The 22,023-nt window shown below is 49.3% G+C and overlaps 1 protein-coding gene across 1 annotated transcript in view; it reads left to right on the top strand.

Annotated features, from left to right (window-relative positions):
• Positions 1-22,023, top strand: part of Tbxas1 (thromboxane A synthase 1) — a 140,851-nt gene that overhangs the window by 114,646 nt on the left and 4,182 nt on the right. Inside the window, exons 10-11 of the mRNA XM_042677300.1 lie at positions 19,934-20,025; positions 21,343-21,480. Coding sequence (XP_042533234.1) covers positions 19,934-20,025; positions 21,343-21,480 — 230 coding nt within the window. The remainder of the gene's footprint in view (positions 1-19,933; positions 20,026-21,342; positions 21,481-22,023) is intronic.

Consider the following 22,023-nt stretch of genomic DNA (forward strand, 5'->3'; position numbering starts at 1 on the left):
TCTCCTCTGCTGGGAGGACCGACAACCAAGATCGCATCACATCTCTGTTGTCTGCTATAGTTGTTTCAGAAAGGGAGGAGTCAGCCCTAGTACGCACGCGTGCTCACGCACACACACACACACACACACACACACACACAGAGTAACTACACAATAAGATACACCAGGATATACCATCTAGAGGATGACAATTCTGTAAGACAAGATCACAGACACAGATAGCGCAGGGCAGTAGAGCCTGGTACCTGAGCTCATACCTATAATCCTAGCTATCTGGGAGGCTGAGATATAAAGATCATGGTTCAAAGCCAGCCCAGGCAAGAAGTCTGTGAGACTCCAACGAATCACAAAAAAGCAGGAAGTGGAGCTGTGGTGGCTCAAGTGGTAGAGGACCAGCCGTGAGTAAAAGCAGCTCAGGGATAGTGCCCAGGCCTTGAGTTTAAGCCCCAGGGCTAGCACACACACACACACACACACACGTGCACACACCCGCACACATATACACACACCCAAAAGGCAGCAGAGATGGCTTTTTGTCCTTTGTATGTGATTGCAAGAAAGAGAGATGACAGAGAAATTTGAAATTAAACCCTGTGTCCTGGCTTGTCCAGACATATTCACTTTAACCTCCAGCCGAAAGGCAAGGCGGTTTTGCCATTGTTCCAATGCCAGGCTGTATTTCTCCTGAAAGACATCAAAATGGAGCAGAGCTACCGCTGGCCATCTGAGCGTGCTTCTCCAGGATTGTGAGCAGCGCCTTGCATCTGGGATGGCGGCGTTCAGGCCAAAGGTCACAGCAGCCCCAAAATGCAGAGCGCAAGTCTTATCAGAGATGTCATTTCCCCTAAATGTCATATATACCATTTTTATTGGAATGTGATGACACAGAGTGAATAACTTAACATAAATTTGCATAATAGAATACAGCTGTTAATTTATGATCGTATTAAAACACCAAGTTTTGTAGCTAGAGGCATTTAAAAGTCTTAATTTTCTGAAACTTTCCCTCCTGTTTGCTGTTTGTTTATGACTAACTTAGGGTTGCCAGATAAAATATAGGCATTTGGTGAAATTTGAATTTTAGATAGACTGACTAATTTTTTAGTATAGCTCATGCAATAGTTGGGATATACTAGAAATTTAGTCACCGCATATCTGAAATTCACATCTAACTGGGTGAGGCTTTTGGGGTGTTTTGTTTGTTGTTTGTTTATTTTCGAAGTACTGGTTTGACTCAGGGCCTTGAGCTTGCTGTGGAGATGTTGTACTGTTTGAATCGTGCCTTCAGTCCTTCTTTATTTTTCAAATAGGGGGGTTTTGTGTTTGCTCAGAGCTAACCTCAGACTGAAACCGCCTATTGTTGTCTCCCAAGTAGCTGGGATTATTGTTCAGTGCCACCATACCCAGCCCATGAGTGCTTATATTTTTGACAAACCAGACAACTCTGCTCTGCCCTTAGTCCTCCGGGCTCTTTGTAGGCAGAGCCAAAAGGTCTGTTTCCTACAGGAAGCAGCTCTGCTGGGACTTGTATCTTACGCGGCGAGGGAGGATGGGTCTCGCAGGAACATCAGGGGATCTGAGGTGCCAATGCAAAGGAGAACTGAGCAGAGCTCTGTATCTCAAACTGACTACAACCACATCATAGGTAATGTAACTTAATTCAACCCAGCACCCACAATCCTTTGTAACTGAAAGAAAAGGTTTCTGGAGTGGCACCCAGAAAGCCGCGCGTCGCCTGCTCTATGTCTGATCTTTTTGCTTTTTATTTGCTGGTAGTGAAGTTTGAACTCTGGAGCCCTTCCAAGGCAGGTGCTCCCCCAACCATGCCTCCAGCCCTTTTGAATTTTTTTGCTTTACTTTTCAACTAAGGTCTCATATTTTTATCCAGGAGCCAGTCGTAGGCCATGATCCTGCTATCTACCACTCTCTCATACGCTTACAGAAATGAAATGCCACACTCATCTTGTTGGGTGAGATAAGAGTCTTGGTTATTTCTTGCCCTAGGCTGACCTTGAACCTCAATCCCAAACCATTTCTGAGTAGCTGAGATTACAGGCATAAACCACCATCCCTTGCTGCTCTTAATCCCTATTTGAATCCATAGACTCCCTAAGGGTCACAGCCCCTCATACCAGGTCAGAAAGAAGAGAGAAAAATCCACGCGCAAATGGAGAAACATCAAGAGACTTTTCAAGTCCGTTTGTGCTCATTTATGGCCAAATCCAGAATGAAACTTAGCTACCTCCACTCCTGAGTGTGCACTTTGAGTTTCTTACGCTCTTTCTAGCAGACAACCAATTTTCTGGTCTTCAAATTCCAACTCATCCTGGGATCCACCTTTGCTGTGTTGTGTAGAATTATCCCACGTGTCCACTAGTTTCTAGCACCTTCCTATTCTCGGGTTTCCACACTTTCTATCATCTCTGATCGGCACTGATTACATCTTGCTTCTGCTCTGTCATCAGAACTACTGTCTTCATCTGTGGGGTACAGATAGTATCTATTATAAACCTTTTTTTTTCTGGCCAGTCTTGGGGCTCAAACTCAGGGCCTGGGTGCTATCTCTGAGCTTCTATTGCTCAGCGCCACTTCCAGCTTTTGTTGGTAGTTTGTTAGAGAGAAGCATCTCACAGACTTTTCTAGCCAGGCTGCTTGCCTTGCCCACAATGCCCTGGCTTTTCTCCTCTGGAACATAAAACTCAATGAAGGATAGGCTGGGAAGGTGGCTCAGTGGTAGAGTGCTTGCCTAGCATGCATGAAGCCCTGAGTTCAATTCCTCAGTACCACATACACAGAAAAAGCCAGAAGTGGCGCTGTGGCTCAAGTGGTAGAGTGCTAGCCTTGAGCAAAAGAAGCTCAGGGACAGTGCCTAGGCCCCGAGTTCAAGCCCTAGAATTGGAAAACCAAAACAAAAACCAAAAACCAATGAAGGAACACTCCACGCCTGTCCCTCAGGACACCATTGGTCCCGTGCCTACCCCTCTGTCCCCCGGGCTAGCGTGTCCCTTCCCTGCCAGGCCCTGCTGCCCTCACACCACATCTCCCTGCACTGCGTGCACACAGGCTCTGCCTGGAGACCCGCCCAAGAGCAGCCGGTGTCTGGGATTCAAGGTGTGCATTTCCCAGCCCAACCCTCCCCTGCAATGCTCCCCCATAGAGGTAATGATTCTGAACAGCTCCCCTGGCCCTAGCCGGAGCACTGGCGGCCCCGGTCTCGGGGAAGGAAGTGGGTACCCCGGGAGTGTGGGCTCCTCCGCAGACCCTGGTGCAGTCCCGCGGCGCGTGTTCCTCTGTCCTCCCTGGAGCTCGGCCTCCTCTTGTCCACTGGAGGCCGCCCTCCCACCCTGGTGCTGGCCCCAGCCCCTCCTCTCTTGGGTCCCATGGGGCTCCAGTCACCCTTGCACACCCCCTGAGGGTGGGCTGCCACCCCACATTCTACCTCCCCTCCTCCCCTCCCTGCCACCTGCTCTGCCTGGGTCTGCGCTGTGTCCTTGGCCTCTGCTCTAGCTGCCTGACCTATGACCTTGAACAGTCCCTGCACCAGAGCCCTGCGCAGCCCTCCCCGAACCCCGAGCGACGCATCCGCAGCCACCGTCAGGCTAAGTCCTTCTGAGTGGGGTGACAGGGTGCACTGAGGCTGTGGCTCACACACACACACACACACACACACACACACACACACACACTCAGAGCATACGTTCAGTCGTGGGGGCAAAGGTCACAAAGACCAAAGAATCTCCCGATTCTGTGCAATCTGCAGCCAATACAAATCACCATCATTAACACATGCCACTGCTTCTCTGAGCGAGTGGTGACCAGGCCAATAAAATGGCGATAAACGGGGTTTATGTATTGTTTATTTATTGTTCCAAACCCTTGTCTCAGTGCTTTTATTGTTTCTGTGTGAAAGAACACGGATGCGTTTTGAAAATTGCTTCCACTCAAGCCTCCCTTCTCAGGGAAGTCTTTCTGACGCCCATCTTCATCCTCACCGCCCTGGGCAGGCCTGGCCCCTGCGGCTGCCCCATAGCGCCCACAGTGTTCCCACAAGGGGTCCCCCAAATGTGTCTGATTCCTGCACCCACACCACACTGCCGTCTCCATCCACCCATCCTTAGACGAGCTGGGTATCTAGCAGGCCCCGCTGCACGTGGTCACAATGTCATCAGGGAAATTAATGGGGGAAAGGGGGGCGTCACCAACTTGGAGAGTGCCAGCCACTGGACAAGGGGGTCCTCTGAGGATTCTTGTCATCTGTTATTGGGTGCTGGTAGTTCACGTCTGTAATCCCAGCTACTCGGGAAGCTGAGATCTGAAGATCACATCTCCAATTAACCTGGGAAAAAGCTGGACTCAAGGCATGGCTCAAGTGGTAGAGCGCTAGCCATGAGGAAGAAAGCTGAACAATAGTACAAACCCCAGTGCCCCCCAAAAATCCTGTTGATTTAAAAAAATCAGTCAACAAATGGAGGACCAAAATGGGGTACCCAAAGTAGGCCCAGATAGGGTTGACCCCAATAGCTCAAGCGGCTCTAGCAGGGAGAGGCTGCCTGCAGAAGGCGCCACGGTGCCTTGTGGGAAGCTTTCAATGCCACAGGCCCTGCTGGCTGAGCACTCGACCTCTACTCCTAGCTGCCAGGTCCCACGATCCTGCCGAAGCCTCTGGTTTCCTTCCTTCCTCCCTTCCTTCCTCCCTTCCTTCCTTCCTTCCTTCCTTCCTTCCTTCCTTCCTTCCTTCCTTCCTTCCTTCCTTTTCTATCAGTTGTGGGCCTTGAGCTCAGGGACTGGGCACTGTCCCTGAGCTTTTTTGCTCAAGGCGAGTGCTCTACCACTTGAGCCACAGCTCCTCTTCTGTTTTCTAGTGATGAATTGGAGATAAGAGTCTCACGGACTTTCCTGGCTGGCTTTGAACCATGATCCTCAGATCTCATCCTCCTGAGTAGCTAGGATGACAGGCGTGAGGTACCAGTGCCCGGCTCTGGGGTTTCCCTTTACATCAGACATGAAGGACAAGGGAGAAGCCTTTTCTCTGCGTGAGAGATGCAGGACAGCTTGCTTCCCTGGGCCCGCCTTGCCCACCCTTCCAGGTGAGAAGGAGAAGGTGCAGAGCAGTCCCCCTCCCCGGCCTCCTCCTCTTCTGCCCGGCTACCTGGGACCTGTGGGTCCCTGTGGAGGGGACAGGCAGGGCCATCCGCAGGCCGCAGACCCACAGCTCCTTCATCTGTGGCTCGCCTGTAACAGCAGGCCGGAATCACCAAACTCCCACAAGTCCTTTGTTTTTCCTGGGGTTGCCTAGCAGGCACGCACTACCATTCCTGGGGCTGGAGTTTGGGGCAGGGTGCTCGCTTAGCTAGGAAAGGCCCTGGGTTCAGTGCCCAGCACCACAGGGAAGAAAAAAAACTACAAAAGAAATCAAACACTGAAAGTAAGCACAAAAATCAGAAGTCCAAAGCAATCAAACACCTAGCTACGTCTCCCTAGATTTTGCTATCTTGGTTTCTGAGGTGCGGCCCTTCCTTCCTGGCGCAATGTGGCAGAAACCCCAGCGATGGCCAGTGTCCAGGGCCGTGTGGTCTAACACTGCCTTTGCCCTCCCTTGTCCCTCTTTTGCTGTGCAGCTGTGGCAAGTCTCATCACCTCTCTGGGCTGTGGTTCCTCTTATCCCCAAGAGGAGGGTTGAATCTCTGGAACCTCAGTGTCTCCTCTGTGCCTGCAGTAACATTAGTCCACCTCTCTTCTCCTCAGCCAGCTGCACCCATGTGACTCATTCCTTAGCAGTTGTTAAGATTGGGTAACAGAGACCATGTAGGCCACTGGACATCCATCTTGGACAAAGCTTTCTTTTTTCCAGGTTAGGCTGGGCCTTCCCCCACTTAGATCCTGTGAACCTAAACCTAGCAGGCACTAGGGAATTGAAGATTGCTGGGGGGGGGGGGGGGGCAGGGGGCAGGGGGAGAGGACTCCTGCTACAATCAATCTCAACACAGTAGAGATCTCTTTGAAACTGAGCCTAGACAATGCTTCACTTATTTCAACTCATAAAGAAAACAAACAGAATCCCCGGTCAACACAAGGATTCTTCCAGGTTCTTGGTGTTAATTGCAAAGGGATTTAAGTCACATAGAAGAAGAAGAAAAAAAAGTCCTTCAAGGATGGGTTCCTGACAGGGCAGGAGAAAGACCTGGAACACAGAGCTGAGATAGATGGTCTTGGGGAAATGCTGTTGCTTCCTGCGGGGACTGTCTCCATCCAGTGACACAGGCCAAAGGCCCCAGGCCTGCCTAGAGAACATCCGGGTAAATATTTGGGCAGCTCTAGCTGCTGCGAGATTGGCGATCGGAGCTGCGGCCAAAGGACATGGCCCCCAACTCTCAGGCCCTTGGATGACACATTTTTTATCAAGGTCCATGCAGGCTGCCCTGGGCTCCTGAGGCTGGTGTGGGAGCATGGGGGGGGGGGGTGACAGGAAGCAGGAGGGCCTGGAAGAGTCTGGAGCTGTCTTTCTAAATTTAACACACACTGGCTTTTAGGCCACATGGATAAAAAAAATAAATTCCAGTGCTTAAAGCTCTTATCTTTGTTTACCATGTCTCCCAAACACTGGGTGACCCCTGGAGACTGATTTCTACACGGAGTTGTCTAGGAGAGCCGCACAGGATAGAGGAGGGGATGGACGGATGCGGGGAGGGGAGTCAGCCATGCGTCTCCCTGCGCCATTCGCTCAGCCTGGCAGTGACCGCCATCCGCTGTGGTGGTAACTCTGTGCCTGGATGGTCTGGCCAAGATGTCAGACCCAGAACGGCAAGGCAGGCTGTGTTAGCCGGTAAGAGGTCTGTTCATAGCCCACAACCACCTGGTCGGGTACCATGGCCATGTTGAAAATGTCCCCTCGGATGGCTAGGCTGTAGTCCCTAAGTTGCATTGACCTTTGTGGGCCTCGCAGCTGCACAGAGCTGACCAGCGCTTCCCCAGGATCCATGGGATGCTCTTGTGTCTCCACCCCTGGGTTTGCTCTGCCCCCCCCCCCCCCCCCCCCCCGCTCCATTCAGAGACCTGAGAGTCTCACCTGCTCTTTCCCCATCAACCTCCTGTCTACGGGCTCACCCGCAGGCACCCCCTCTGCCCTCCCCACCTCCCCCCGGGGGGAAACATCAGCCTTGGCCAGTCCTGAATCTGTCTGGAAGGTGATTCGTGGATTGCCGTTTTCTGTCACTATCACAAAGACCTGAGATAAGCAAGGGAGCGAGAGGAAAGGTTCTTGGGCTCACAGCGCTGGAGATTTCAGGCTCCGTGGTGTTCGGGCCTGTGGTAAGGCAAAGGGAATGAGGCCAACCAAGCCACTCGCTTCATCACCAGGATGGGGATGAGAAGCCAGGGCTTTACTATTCCCACTAGGCCCCTTCCTCTTTCTTTAAGCATCTGCATAGGTTTTGTTGTAGTGTTTATGCAAGCAGATCCTAAATCAAAACCCCTCTCCAAACTTTCATTAAAAAAAAAAAGACTTTCTGGGCTGGGAAGGTGGCTCAGTGGTAGAGCGCTTGCCTTGCATGCATGAGGCCCTGGGTTCGATTCCTCAGCACCACAGAAGCAGAAAAAGCTGGAAGTGGTGCTGTGGCTCAAGTGGTAGCCTTGAGCTGAAGAGCTGAGGGACAGCGCCCAGACCCAGAGTTCAGGCCCCACGACGGGACCCCCCCCCAAAAAAATTTAGCAGTAAGCCAGGCACTTATAATCCTATCTACAAGGAATCTGCTACTAAGGATCAATGGTTGAAAGCCAGCCTGGGGGGGGTGGGGGGGGATCCATGAGAGTCTATCTCCAAATCAAGTAGCAAAAAGTAGTATGGAGAGGATAGCTCAAGGGGTAGAGCTAGCCAGATGAGCCTACACAGGTTTGAATTCAGACCCCAGGACTTAGGCCCCCTTCTTAAAGTTGCCACTACTTCCCAAAAGTTCTAAGCTAGGGAGCCTTGGGCCATGTTGAGTCTTCAAAGGACAGCAATCTGTGATGTTGTCTAGTCTTACTTCCCAGTGGCTCCACCACCTTCCCTAGGCTCTGCTGCAGGTTCAGGCCTTGGCTCTGCAGTCTTAGTTCCGGCCTCCATCTCAGAGCACACATCCACCTCTGCAGAGCAAACGTGGGCACAGTGTCTTCCAGCTTCTAAGCACAAGATGCTGTCATTCCCACCCCCGGCCCTCTCTTGACTCCCACTCCTCCCCCCACCACCCCCTGACCCAGCCTCTGACTCAACTCTGCAAACACCGAGTTCCTGCTCCAACTGTTGGCTCCCATCTTTCAGCAGTGCAGGAGTAAAGTTAGGGAACTGCTTTTATCTCCCTCATTTGTCGATGTGTTTTCTTTTGTTTCGGTACTGGGGTTTGAACTCTGGACCTCATGTGCTCACTTGGTGTTTTTTACCCAAAGCTGGCACTCTACCACTTGAGCCACAGCTCCACTTCCAGCTTTTTGCTGGTTAATCAGCAATAAGAGTCGCATGAGCTTTTCTGCCCAGGTTGGGTTTGAACCTCAGTTCTCAGATCTCAGCCTCCTGAGAAGTAAGTTTATAGGTGTGAGCCACCAGTGCCCTGCTTTCCTTCATTCTTAGATTCTGTGGGTCCCAAGGTTTACCTCCCCTGGTGGGTCCTCCAGACCGACGCTGATCCCTGTGGAGCTTGAAAAACACCACCAGGTCCTGTGCCCAATCCAGAACAGTGGACTCTTGAGTATTTGAGACAAGGCCCATCTTCAACAGGAATAACCAAGATGGAGGCTTCCTGCTGACTTTGGGATATAATTGGAACTTTTACCTGGGCAGTTGCAACCACCTCCTTTCTTTCTGTTCTTTTCCCCAACTCCATCTTCTCCAAACACTGCCTGTCATTGGCAGATCACAGAATACCACTTTCTCTTCGGCCCCTCTTCTCACCAAAATCCCTTAGTGACTCGCAAGACAATACAGCTTTAAATGAGCAAACAAATGGCTTCCCCAAGGCACCGGGGGTTCTGTGTCTCGCTCCCTTCCCTACCCTGCCCCCACAGGCCGCCAAGCAATATCTATCCAAGGACCAAGAGAACAAAATCATTTTCTCTGCAAATTAAATGCGGTCCACTCTTTTCCCCATGCAGAGAAAGCAAGCTGGATGATTTAACCATCATTTACTTAGGGGCTTCTTTCTCTAAGCATCAAACACAATCAACTGTGAATGATCCATGCTAATGGAGAGAACAGATTCCCAAATATTACAAAACAGCTGATAATTCAAAGATTCAAGTCTGCTTGATGTTGGAATGCTTTTTTTGCTTATGAGTGCTTGCATCTGATAATTGGGACAATTTTTTTAAATTAGGTAATTAGATGGGTCTTATCTGTTCCTATTCTTCCCCTCCCCCCGCCCCCCCTCCCGCCACACACACACACTATTGGAATAAACAACTCAGTTCCCAAAATAGTACCCTGATTTTTTTCTTCTCTCACCCCTTTCCTGGAATAGAGATAATGGTTAGACTTCAGAATGTTGAAAGGGGCAGGGAGAGAAAGCGGGGAGGAACGCACAGAGTAGAAGGAACTTAGATGTTAACAAGCACCTTTTCAACTGGTTCACCTCTCAAATTTTAGGCAGCATGAGCAACCAATTTGTCAAGTAGTTTCAACTATCTACTAAAGCAGACCCAGCAATTCCACCCCCTAGACACGGGCCCCAAACGACTCTGTACTGTGTTCATCTCTAGCCACATTTAGAATGATCCCATCAGCTCTGTCCATCATGGCCCCTAAACCGGAAGCCACTCAGATGCTTCTCAGCAGTTGAAAGTTGCCTGGTGTCATCACAGCACAGAAAACCACACAAGAAGGAGAATGCACACTCCAAGGGCCGGGAGTGGAGTTCAGTGATGTAGTGCTTGCTTAGCATGTGCAAAACCCTGGCTTTAATCCCCACCATCTCAAAGGAAAAGAAAGGGGAGGGCAGAGGAGGAGCAGGAGGAAGAGGAGGAGGACTAGGAGGACAGGAACACCCTGCAGCTACAGCTACACACAACATGCACAAATCTCATAGGCAATGGTGAGCAATAGTGGCTAGGACATTGCTATTAAGCATAAATGGGGAAGTGGTAGGAGGATCTGTGTTGAAGCTGGGTAAAAGTCATCTCTGTGTTGAGGTTGGGTTACTCTTGGTGGGGTTTATGATACAGGGGGTCATGGAGTGCTTCAGCATTCTGGAATGTTCTGTGTCTTGGTCTGGGTGCTAATTACACAAATGTGCTGACTTTGAAAACTCAATTAAACTCTACACTTCCATGTGTGTTATATTTTCCTGTATGTTTTTCTTCCATTAAATGTACCAGAAGAAAGCATGGGGGGGGGGGGAGGGAGAGGAGAGAAAGGAGGGAGGGAAGCTTAAATAGCAGGAAGTGAGGCTATTGGACTCCAGCCGTACCTTTACTGAACTTCCCGCTTTGGACACGCCACTTGCCCTCTCCGAATCTGTTTTGTTTTTCTATTTATAAAATAGACAACACAAGTTGAAGTTCTAAGGACCAAATGGTATAAAAGATGTGAAAATCCTTCAGTAAGCATTACAGAACCGCACAAGGGCAAGTCCTCTGATTATTATAGATGTCTGAAGACAGGAATTCTGCAGAGATTCCTGTGTCTGCAAAGTCAATAAATCTCAGCCCAGAGCCTTGGGCCCCAAGTGTGTGTGTGTGTGTGTGTGTGTGTGTGTGTGTGTGTGTGTGTGTGTGTGTGTGTGTGTGTGCGCGCGCGCACGTGTGTACGCATGCGCGCAACTACACATGCACAGGCTGGTTTATGTTCCTTCATTACATCTCCCACCTCCTCAGCTAATCCCTTAATGGCCTGGGCCTCAGAGTCCAGGAGCACCTGGACTAATCCTCTTGTTAGTATGAGCTGGGTTCTGGCTCTTCTCTTATGTGGATATAAATAGATGCTGTGTACATTATTCCTCCCTGCTTTTTCTAAGATGTGGATGCATTTCTACCTCCCAATCTGCCAGCTTCTATAAACTAACACGCAGAACTTTCTGCACATTGCAAAGTAAGCTAGTGATGTTGTTAGACAATTCCTCACCCCCCCCACCCCCTCACCCAACCAAGCCCTCCAGAGCTGCTAACTGCGAGCCGGAAACAGCTTGCTGAACCCCACAGACCTCAGTGAACAGGGCATGGGCTCCTAGAGATGAACTGGCAGCTGAGAAGGACCCAACACCTCAAAATGGAGAGCCCTCCCCGGAGACATGGGGCTTCTCCTGGGAACTGGTTGTCAGAGGAGGGGCTTGGATGCTTGGCCTGTGGTCCACAGGGCAAAGCTAAGGTCACCCCATTTTCCTCAGACCAGTGTTATAATATAGTGTTATGTTTCCTGGAGAACCAGATGCATAGAAACCATAGCTGAATACACACACACACACACACACACACACACACACACACACACACACATTGACCCTAGGCTTAAGAGAGTGGCAGGTACCTGCTTCTAGAAATGTGGGCATCATTGGGGCCCATTTGCATAATATGAAGGTTGGCCAAGTATGGAAGGACTTTCTCAATGCTATTTATGGTTTGAAGGAATGTTACTTCTAGTTCCTTTGGCAAAATAGAAAATTGTCAATTTTGCTATTAGTCACTGAATGTCTGGGGGGGAACTTTAATGCAAATTGTATATATGTGTATGCGTATATATGTGTGTGTGCATGCACGTGCACACATGCGCACACATGCTAGTACCAGGTCTTGAACTCAGAACTCTACACTCTCACACAGCTTCTCCCTTAAGGTTAGCATTCTGCCAGTTGAGCCGCACCTCCACTTCCAGCTTTTTGCTGGTTAGTTGGAGATTAGAGTCTTTCAGATCTGTCCACCCCGGTTGGGTTTGAACCAAGATTGTCAAATCTCAGCTTCCTGAGTAGCCAGGATTACAGGCATGAGCCACTGGTGCCTGACTCCTTGTTTTCATTTTCTCTTTGTCCAGGGTTTTTTTTTTTTTTGCACATATACACACACAGTGTATGGTAGAGTCATAAGGTGACTAACCCTGTGTATGCTTGTGTGTATGTATGTGTGTATGTAAGTCTAGCTTTCAGAGAAAAATGATACACAAAAACCTGAATATAGAAAAGTGACATTAATAGGAAAGGGCAGAAATACTTCCTTATTAAAAGAATTTGTCCCCAAACACCAGTGGCTCACACCTGTAATCCTAGCTACGCAAGAGGCTGAGATCTAAGAATGTCAGTTCAAAGCCAGACTATGCCTAGGCAAGGAAGTCTGGAAGACTCATCTCCAATTAAATACTGAAAAACTGAAAGTGGAGCTGTGGCTCCAAGTGGTAGAATGCTAGCCTTAAGAAAAAGAAGCTCAAGGGGCTGGGAAGGTGGCTCAGTGGTAGAGCACTTGCCTTGCATGCCTGAGGCCCTGGGTTCGATTCCTCAGCACCACAGAAGCAAAAAGAAAAAAGCCGGAAGTGGCGCTGTGGCTCAAGTGGTAGAGCCCTAGCCTTGAGCTGAAGAGCTGAGGGACAGTGCCCAGGCCCAGAGTTCAGGCCCCACGACCAGACCCAAAAAATAAATAAATAAATAAAAAATAAAAGTAAATTAAAAAGAAAAAGAAGCTCAAGCACAGAGCCTAGACCCTGAGTTCAAGCTCCAGGACTGCCATGATAAAAGGAAAGGAAAGGGGAAGGGAAAGGGAAGGGGAAGGGGAAAGGGAAAGGGAAAGGAGGAAGGAAGGAAGGGGGAAAGGAGGAAGGAAGGAGAAAGGGAAGGAATTTGTCAATGGATTTTCCAGAGTTCCTTAACCTATGGGAAAATCAGGTTTATCTATGGCATCTTAATATTGGTTTACAGATAACATAATGGCCAGACTAAGAAATAGTCTTAAGAATGAGCTCTTACTACGCATTGAGGAGCAAACACATATGAAGAGCTCCCTGAAAATTAAGGAACTCTGGTTTGAGAATCTAAGCCATGAGGTAAATTCCACTTTTTAAAAAAATTTCCATTGTTACCAGCATTTCGTTTTCAACCTTCCAAGAGCATAGCTACTTCTTTTGTAGTATAAATCTCAACTGAAATAGCTGTTAGGGCTTTGGGACCACTTTCTTCTTAACACGTCCTTACAGATCAATTTCATGGTGAGGACAGAATGTCTTGTGGGGAAGTGAGTCCTGCCATTAAGTGTATCCCCACGGACATGTGACCTGCTCTTCCAGTAAGGGACCTTTCCCCAAGACTGTGACTGTCCCCATCTCATGTGCTCTCCCCTGTGAAATGGGTGGGACATAGGATCCTGATTGACAGCCAGGCTGATCTGTTGGTGCCCCATGACTGCTCCATGACCATGGCTGACAGGAGACCATGGCTGATGGAGGAGCCAGCCAGACCCATCCCCTGGTGGGACCTGTGGCTCAGAGAGGCGTGGCCAGGGTCAGACAGAGGGGTTGTGCGGCTTCTCATTGGATGCGGGGCCAGACGGTTCAGTTGAGTCCCTGGGCTTTATAGCAGGAGGTAGGCGAACCTTAGAGAGGACTCTTTTTTCCCCTTGGGCTTGAACTCAGGGTCTGGATGCTGTCCCTGAGTTTTTGTGCTCAAGACTAACACTCTACCACTTGAGCCACAGCACCACTTCCAGGGACTTTTTTTGTGGGGGGTGGTTAACTGGAGATAAAAGTCTCACAGACTTTCTTGCCTGGACTGGCTTTGAGGCACGATTTTCAGACCTCACCCTCCTATAGCTAGGATTACAGGCGTGAGCCACCAGTGCTTGGCTGGATGACTTTTTAATCTTATCGTTTAGAAATGTAGCAGCTTGATGATGCCTTACTTGAAGTAAGAAAGTCTGCCTAGCCACCCAATTTTTCCTGGCCATTCAGGATCTGACCAGACGTTAGGAAGAGAGGTACTAGGACCTGGGGGGGCTGCTGGAAGAAGATCTGGGGTATGCCGGGGGCTGAGCAGGCAGGCCACAGAGCTCTGGTCCTCATGGCCTCAAGAATGCTACTTGTGTGTTAAACATCAGAGTGAGCCTGCAGCCTGGTCTTCACGCGCTTCCTTGTTCTTTCACATCGAAAAAGAAAAGAATTCCATTCCTCTCAGTCAATATTTTGTATTTCTAGATGGCCAGAGAGAAGCGTGTCATGTCTCTATTACCTGACAACTTTGCATTCTCCAGCATCTTTAGACTCAGTTTGCATGGTTGCCCAGATGGAACACTATTTATTCTGTGCCTATGCCTGGCCAGCTGTCATCTGTTTGGGGTTTGGCTCCAAGTGGCACATGTTCTGAGTGGGCATCCTGAAAGAACCAGAGTTTCTCCAGAGCCAGTTCCACACACCTCTGTGTTGTAACTTGAATCTGTCTTTAGTAGCTTAACATGTTGTTATGAGGAAAACTTTAACAGATACAAATTCAAAGGCTGTCCACTCCAATGAGCATCCACTTAGGACATCCAAGCTGCCATTTATTTCCTCTTCCTTCTTCCACTAAGTTGTTCTCTAATCCTAGCCTTCGTGTCAGCTCATCTGTAGGTAATGTGTACACAGCTCAAAAACAACTCTCTTCTCCAACATGGCCACCAGGCCATCACATGAAAACAAAATGAGCTATCATTCCTCCAAACTTTCACAATAGCTAGTTGGGTTCGAGGTCCCCAGATCAATCCATCCTATGTGTTTCACACTTGTTTCTTTCTTTTTCTTTTTTCTTTTTTTTTGTCCCAACCCTGGGACTTGAACTCAGGGCCTGGGCACTGTCCCTAAGACTCTTTTGCTCAAGGCTAGCACTCTGCCACTTAAGCCACAGTGCCACTTGCAGCTTTCTCTGAGTAGTTTATTGAATATAAGAGTCTCATGGACTTTTCTATCCAGCTTGGCTTTGAACCATAGTGCTCAGATAGCCTCCTGAGTAGTTAGGATGACAGGTGTGAGCCACCAGTGCCTGGTCACACAGGTTTCTTTGAACCACAGCCATCCACACAAGCCTACCCACTGGCCTCAAGGTCCCAGGCTAGACAGGGCACCCTTCTGGCAGTTTCCCAGATCGCACATGTCTGGGTATGTGGCCTTCATCTGTCCTCCCTTCTCGCCCTTTCCAGACAGACCAGGGGCTCCAAGAGGGTGGATGAGCCAGTGTGTTTTTCTCTCCCAAGCCCAGAATAGCACCTGTTCCATAGATTGCGTCAACTCTATACATAGTCTCAGCGTGAGCAGAGACTCACCCTAGCAGAGTGCGCTTTCCACTCCTCACAATCCCATTCTAGGACATCTCACAGATCCAGAGTAATGATTAGCTTGGAAGTTTGGTTTCCCAAAGGGCAGAGCCTTCAGCAGTGGTAGATGCTGGGTACTCAACCCAGCGCCTGACTCTCACAGGGGGTCCCGCTGCTGGACCCCTGAGTGAATGAGGAACTTAGAAGCTCTCCATAAGATGTTGGGCTCACAGTCTTCCTCTTTGGCTCTCATCTCTTCTCCTCTAACCATGAAGAATTTGCATGCAAGGATTCCAAAGACTCTTTCAGAACTGAGTCCTCATTTATTTACCATACGCTTGCTGCCCTCTGCTGGCCAATTTGGCACAGAACCATTGTGTCCCCAAAGGGCTGAAAGAACTCCAAGCAAAGCAAGGAGGGATGAATGGATTGGTCTCTAAGCAGAACAGGGACTTAAATGCTGTTGCTTGGCCTGGATTAGACTAATATATGATGTATTCCTTCGCACACCTTATCAGCGCAGTCCTCAAAGGGAGGTGGGCTCTGGGAGACCCCAGACGAGCCTTAGAAGGAAAACCCATGCCCAGGCCCCACCTCAGCCCACCATTAAAGCCCCAGGCAACCAGTGCCAGCTGCCACATCGATCCAGAACACTGGACCAATACAATGTTCACAAGCAAGACTTTGAAACTGAGAGGAGGCCAGGTGATAGTGGCTCATGGCTGTAATCCTAGCTACTCAGGAGGCTGAGATCTGAGGCTCATGGTTCAAAGCCAGCCACGGCAGGAAAGTCTGTAAGACTTATCTCTAATCCACAAAAAGCCAAAAAGTGGTAAAGCACCAGCCTTGAGCAGAAAAAGGTAAAGGACAGTGCCCAGGACCTGAGTTCAAGCCCCCCCCCCCCCCACACACACATACACACACACACACACACACACACACACACACACACACACACACACACACACACACACACAAAGCCCATCCAAACAAAGTGAACAAAGACATTGGTTTTATAGTACAGTCTCTGAGCCATCAACTTCAACATAATAATTTCTTTCTTGGACAAAACCTGGGAGTTTATAACGCACAATTTTAGTTAGGAACCAGAGCCATTATCTTTGCCATTGGACAACATCCTCAGATCTAGTTCCTTTTTCTTTCTGAGGAAAACTTCTATATTACCATGTAGGATGCCTGTGTCTCCTCTCCTCCCCCTGTTCTTCCCTTTCCTCCCCCTTCTTCCTTCCTTTTTTCCTTCCTTCCTTCCTTCCTTCCTTCCTTCCTTCTTTACACATTCTTGCATTTGTTAAAGATTCTTATGGTTGCAGATAACAGAATGTCACCAACTTTGGTCACAAGTGAGAACTTTCTGGAAAGATTCTGAAGTGCCTAGCCTCAGGTTACTTGCCAGGAACAGATGGAACTCACCAATACACTAAGAACTAGTCTCTCTGTCCTTTGCCTCTGCTCATCTCATCTGTTTCTTCTTTCTTGGGTCCAACTAGTGTTTTATATTCATTAATCCAAAAGGTAGAGAAGGTGGCCACCAACAGCTCGTGACTTGCCTATGTTCAATCTTTCCCAGACTGGTGACCTTAAGCCAACCAATCACACAGCCTGCGGAACCAACTAGATAATTTGTGAGGACCAGAACGACATGGAAATGTGGGAGCCTTTATTCCAAAAGCAGGAGAGAGTGCCAATAGTGGTGCACATAACACGCTTGTCTCTTTTGACTGTGGCAGTTTTTATTTTTCTAGTTCATGGCATTTTAAGTAAAGACAAATATAAAATTTAAATGATTTGCATGAATTTTCCATACATTTTTATAGCATGCAAAGCCAGTTTTCTATGTAAACTTCAGAGCATTTAAGTCATGTGCAGAATCACTGACATGGCACAATTTGTGTTCGGTGAAGTTGTTGGCCAGAAGAGACAAACTCATACCAAACCCATCAAGATTCAAAGAAGAGAGGGAACCACCAGAGTCCCTGAGGGGTAGTCCTTCGAGCCTGGCTATTCCAGGAGGAGTTCACCATCATGGGAGCCACCAGACTCCACGCCATCACCCCAACAAGGAGGCAGGGTCTAGGGAAGTTGACCGAGGTGTCTCCGCTTCCCACAGCAGATTGGGACTTGGAGGCGCTCCAATCCGTGGGCAATGACTCGCTGTCTCTGCATCATTACAGGCAGGCCTGCCATTACACCATCATCTGACAGCCTGGGGCAGCGATGGCAGACACCATGTCCACCCTAACCGGGAGCCAGGGAGCAAGAGAGAGCAGGTAGTTAAGAATTTAGATAGGAGGCGCCCAAACTCACAGCGCATGCACCCATGTGCCTGTGTCCTTTCCTCCCAAAGCACAGGTCCAGAGAGAAGGTCATCTGGAGTCTCAAGATGGCAGGCAGAGCGTCAGCCCCCAGCACAGGACCCTTCTCCCTCCTCCAGGCCCATCTGGCCTGCCCAGGGTGGAGGTGGACACATGGGACTAAGGAGGAGCCTTCTGAAAGACCATTTCCCACAGTGCATTGGTAAGATCAATCACTGCTCCTCATTACAAGAAAATGCATCCCTTACCCTTCAAAGTCATGATGCGATTAACTATACACACTTTGTGTAATTTGACTCATGAACAAGAATGGCTGTGGCATATCAAATGGCTACTCCCTCATAAATGAGTTGAAATATTCCCTGGAGTCTCTTAAGACTGTTACCAGAAATCCAGTTCCCCTGAACTCACTAGCAACTTACAAATTATGGGATCAGGGTTTGGGAAGAAAGGAGATAAAGTTTTGTTAATTTTGCCAGGCAAAATGAGGCCTATTCAAGCGATTGTCTCAGAAAGAAACACTCGTGTGTGTGTGTGTGTGTGTGTGTGTGTGTGTGTGTGTGTGTGTGTGTGTGTGTGTGTGTTGGAAGAGAACATGGGTTTCTAGATGTTCAAGCTGAGGCATGGCTTCCAGATGCATGGTGGCCTTGGGTCTGCTTATTTTCCAGTATGCTGGGGTTATTCTCCAAAATTGTGTACCTTGCTGAACCATGGTCATTAAGATAAGGAGTATGATATGACCTTACCTGAGCTGTTAAGACATTCTTTCCCTCACACTGGGAATGGGAGGCAGGGGAAGGGGAAGAACAAGAGAGAAGAAAGAAAGGAAGAGAGAGAGAGAAAGAGAAAGCAAGAAAGAAAGAAAAGAAAGAGAAAGGGAGGAAGGAAGGGAAGAAAGGAAGGAGGAAGGAAGGGAAGAAAGGAAGGAAGAAGGGAGGAAGGAAGGGAAGAAAGGGAGGTAGAAGGGAGGGAGGGAGGGGAAAAGGAAATAAAACCATCTTTCAAATGTCGACTTTGGTGAGGTGCTGAGCTCCAGCTGGGAGCAGTTAGGTGTCCACTGCTGTCGTACCCCTTCTCCCATCTCCTGACTTGCCCTACATTTTGAATGGGTTTTCTTAAAGATGGTGGCTGGTGTAGGTCCCAGGTGTGGGAAGGATGTCTCAGAGGGCTGCTTCCTGAACTCCAGGTAGCAGGAGGCAGGACGGAAGAAAGCCACTCCCAGCATTGGGTTTGGTTTTTTTTTTTCTGGAATCATCTAATTGAAAATTGTCACCTGCCAAACAGAAAATCCATCCACTTCTGCTAGATGCTAGGAGTCTTTAGGGGACCTTCCCTTAAGCCCAGCAGGGCAGCGTCTAGGCTTCCTGTGACTTCCACCTGACCTCTCCCAACCCCGGACACCCACATCCTGTTCACTGCTCATGCCAATAGGTGTGAGGTAAGAGAGCCTGGAGGGACAAAAAATCACTCCAGTGGGAGTCACCAGGTAATGTCAGGGTTCTTCAACACCATAAACCACCCCCAATCTAATCAAGGCTACCTTTTCTCAACGTGTGTGTAAAAAATGGATCCTGGTTGTTTTGTTATGTGTTTTTCATCATGAGAACGTGCTCATTCCTTTGACAGCTTTGCTAGGAAGACATCTTTGTCTTTATCCTGAGTCTTTGGCAGTTTGGTTCTATCTGATCCTTTACCGCTTCTCCTCTTTGCTATGTCACCATTTGACTCTTAACTTTATTAAGCACCAATTCCTGCCCGCGTGACAGATGAGCACCGGTGTTCCTACTTAAGAGATGAGAACCAATGCTGCCCTGATTTACTGCGAGGATTGAACATGGACCACATCCTCAATGTGGCTGGCTAGGCACCAGGAGCTCATACCTAACCTCCTAGATATTCAGGAAACTGAGATCTGAGGATTACAGTGTGAGGTCAGCCTGGGCAGGAAGGTCTATGAGACTTTTATTTCCAATTAACCAGCCAAAAAACCAGAAGTGGAGCTGTGGCTCAAGTGGCAGAGCACTAGCCTTGAGCAAAAGAGCTAAGAGACAGTACCTAGGCTCTGAGTTCAAGGCTCCCCCCCGCCCCCAAGCTTTTAACTAATCAACGGGGCTGCCACAGTAGTTTCTTCTATGTTACACTCATGGGCTCACAAGTCCTCAGCTGCTCCTGCTCAGTAACACAAAGCAGGAAATTCAGCACAACAGAATGTGTGAGATGCTAATCTGCTGCCATCTGGGGGAAATCTACTTCATCTTGTGGAGTTTTCACGGAAATGTTTACTAACGTCAGAGCAGGAGTCTAAAGCTCATGAAAAAGATCAAGTGCCCTGCAGTTCTGCCTAACTCCACCTCCTCCCTCATCCCAACTTGCCTCAGCCGGACCCTGACTACTGCAGCCTGCAGGAAGGCCTACCCTACCTGGACATGGTGATTGCAGAGACCCTAAGGATGTACCCACCGGCTTTCAGGTACACCCAGAACCCTACCTCTCATTTTGTTTCTAGCCTCTTTGTATATTAGGAGCTCTGAACAGGGAAATCAGATGAGGACATTTATAGGACTCAGTCCGGGCTCCAGAAGTTAAAGGTCTTTCATAAGGGGGAACTGATTGAAAGGAAGCAGAGTCTGGACATACTGCTTTAGACTGGAGACTCCAAGGAGGCAAGACTCTTGAGAGCTCTTTACAGCCAGTAAGCAATGGACTGCTCCCATGAGAAAGCTGTTTGTCCAGATAAATTAGTTTTTTTATTACCTAAAGCAGACAGCGGGGTAGTTCTTGGCATAGGGAATTCACTTCCTGGGAAAGAATTTTCAAGGAGAGGCAGGAAGTCACTTTGACCCACATGAGCTCCATGCTTCGCCCCCAGAGTGGAAGTGGGTGGCTGCAGAATTGGCAGGGTATTATTCTCCAGGAGATTGCTGGTCCATACCCCTGGGGCAAAGCTGAACATGGCCACGATGGACTTTGAAATGGCAAGCAACTGAGTGTCTATGTGTTCCACAGCAATGGGTGTTTATTGTTGGAAGTGTAGGAGGATGGTCATTAGAACCTTCCAGAAACTAAGATTGGCCATCCCAGACAGGCCCAGAGAGAACACCTGAGCTCTGGAGCTACCCGAGGTCTCACACCCTCCCGCCCCCAACTACCCAACAGGGACCACTAGCCCTGGGCTCAGCCCTCGGTGTAGCTTGGCCAGGCAGGCCCTGCCCCCTGACTGCTGGGGGGTGCGGGGTGGGGGGCATAGCATCCCAACACCGGTCCTAAGTTATCTGTCATGAAGGGCTCCCTGTCTTCCCAGCATCGGCCCTACTCATGGCTTCATTTCAGTGGCAGAGAAGCCCAAGGAAGGTGCAGACTGCCCCATATCCTTGGTGAGAGTGGGGAGGGGTCTGTCATGAAAAGGAGGGACACAGGGCCGGACCACCGTGAGGTGGAGGGAAGAGAAGCAAGAGAGTGAACAAAGGCAATCAACAAAAGCCGACTGAATCCACTTGGAAGACTAGAAGCATAACCCTCAAAACCTCCCCCAGAAACCAGCTCCCGGGAGGCTTTCACCCCATTATCAGGTTCACAGAAGGAATCTCTGTGCCTGGCTGCTGCTGAATAGATGAATGAGTGAATGAATGAATGAGAGGAGGGATGAGGGTATTTTCTCCAAGGGCCCAAGAGCCTTGAGGCTCTTAGAGGTGGGGCGTGGCTTATTCTGGAAGAGAGCCCAGTTCCCTGGCCTCAGCCACACTCCACGCTGCATCTCCTGACCCAGCTCCATCTCTGTCCCCCACAGGTTCACTCGAGAGGCTGCGCAGGACTGCGAGGTGCTGGGCCAGCGCATACCCGCAGGAGCCGTGCTGGAGATGGCTGTGGGTGCTCTGCACCGCGACCCCGAATACTGGCCACACCCTGAGGTCTTCAACCCTGAAAGGTGAGTGCTGTCCCGTCCAGGAGACCCCCAGGAGTGCATGAGGTGGTGATTTTGTGGTGGAGGCAGCAGCAAGAGGGCATGGGCAGGGGTGGCCTCAAACAAATGATGCAGCACTACAGCCAGATGCTCATAAAGCATCATTTCTGGAGGCCACTAACTAAAGGCAGAGATTTAGCATTTCACCAGCAGTGCATGTGAGCGATGTCCTCTGCTCCCTCCAGTCAGGGCTGGATGTATTTCAAGTGTGCGTTGGGAAGTAACGAGCCCATCATTTCCATACAGTACAGTTGTATCAGCAAAATTTCTCCACAAATCTAAGTTCATGACATCCACAGACCTGGATCCTCCCTTGTCTGCTGACAGGGATTTGGCCCATTGTCCGGGACTTTGAGATGAAAAATGTCTGAGTCTCCACACCCCATTCTTGTCACGCTCAGCACAGCCCCCTCCTTTGGGATCTGCCAGGGGAAGCTGCCGTTGTATCTCCACTTTTAATGGCTCCTGAGGAACCCCGCCTGACTCTATAGCTCAGTCGTGGGAATA

This window comes from Dipodomys spectabilis, unplaced genomic scaffold, assembly GCF_019054845.1.
Source record: "Dipodomys spectabilis isolate Male_0828 unplaced genomic scaffold, ASM1905484v1 ptg000034l, whole genome shotgun sequence".
NCBI classification, from domain to species: domain Eukaryota; kingdom Metazoa; phylum Chordata; class Mammalia; order Rodentia; family Heteromyidae; genus Dipodomys; species Dipodomys spectabilis.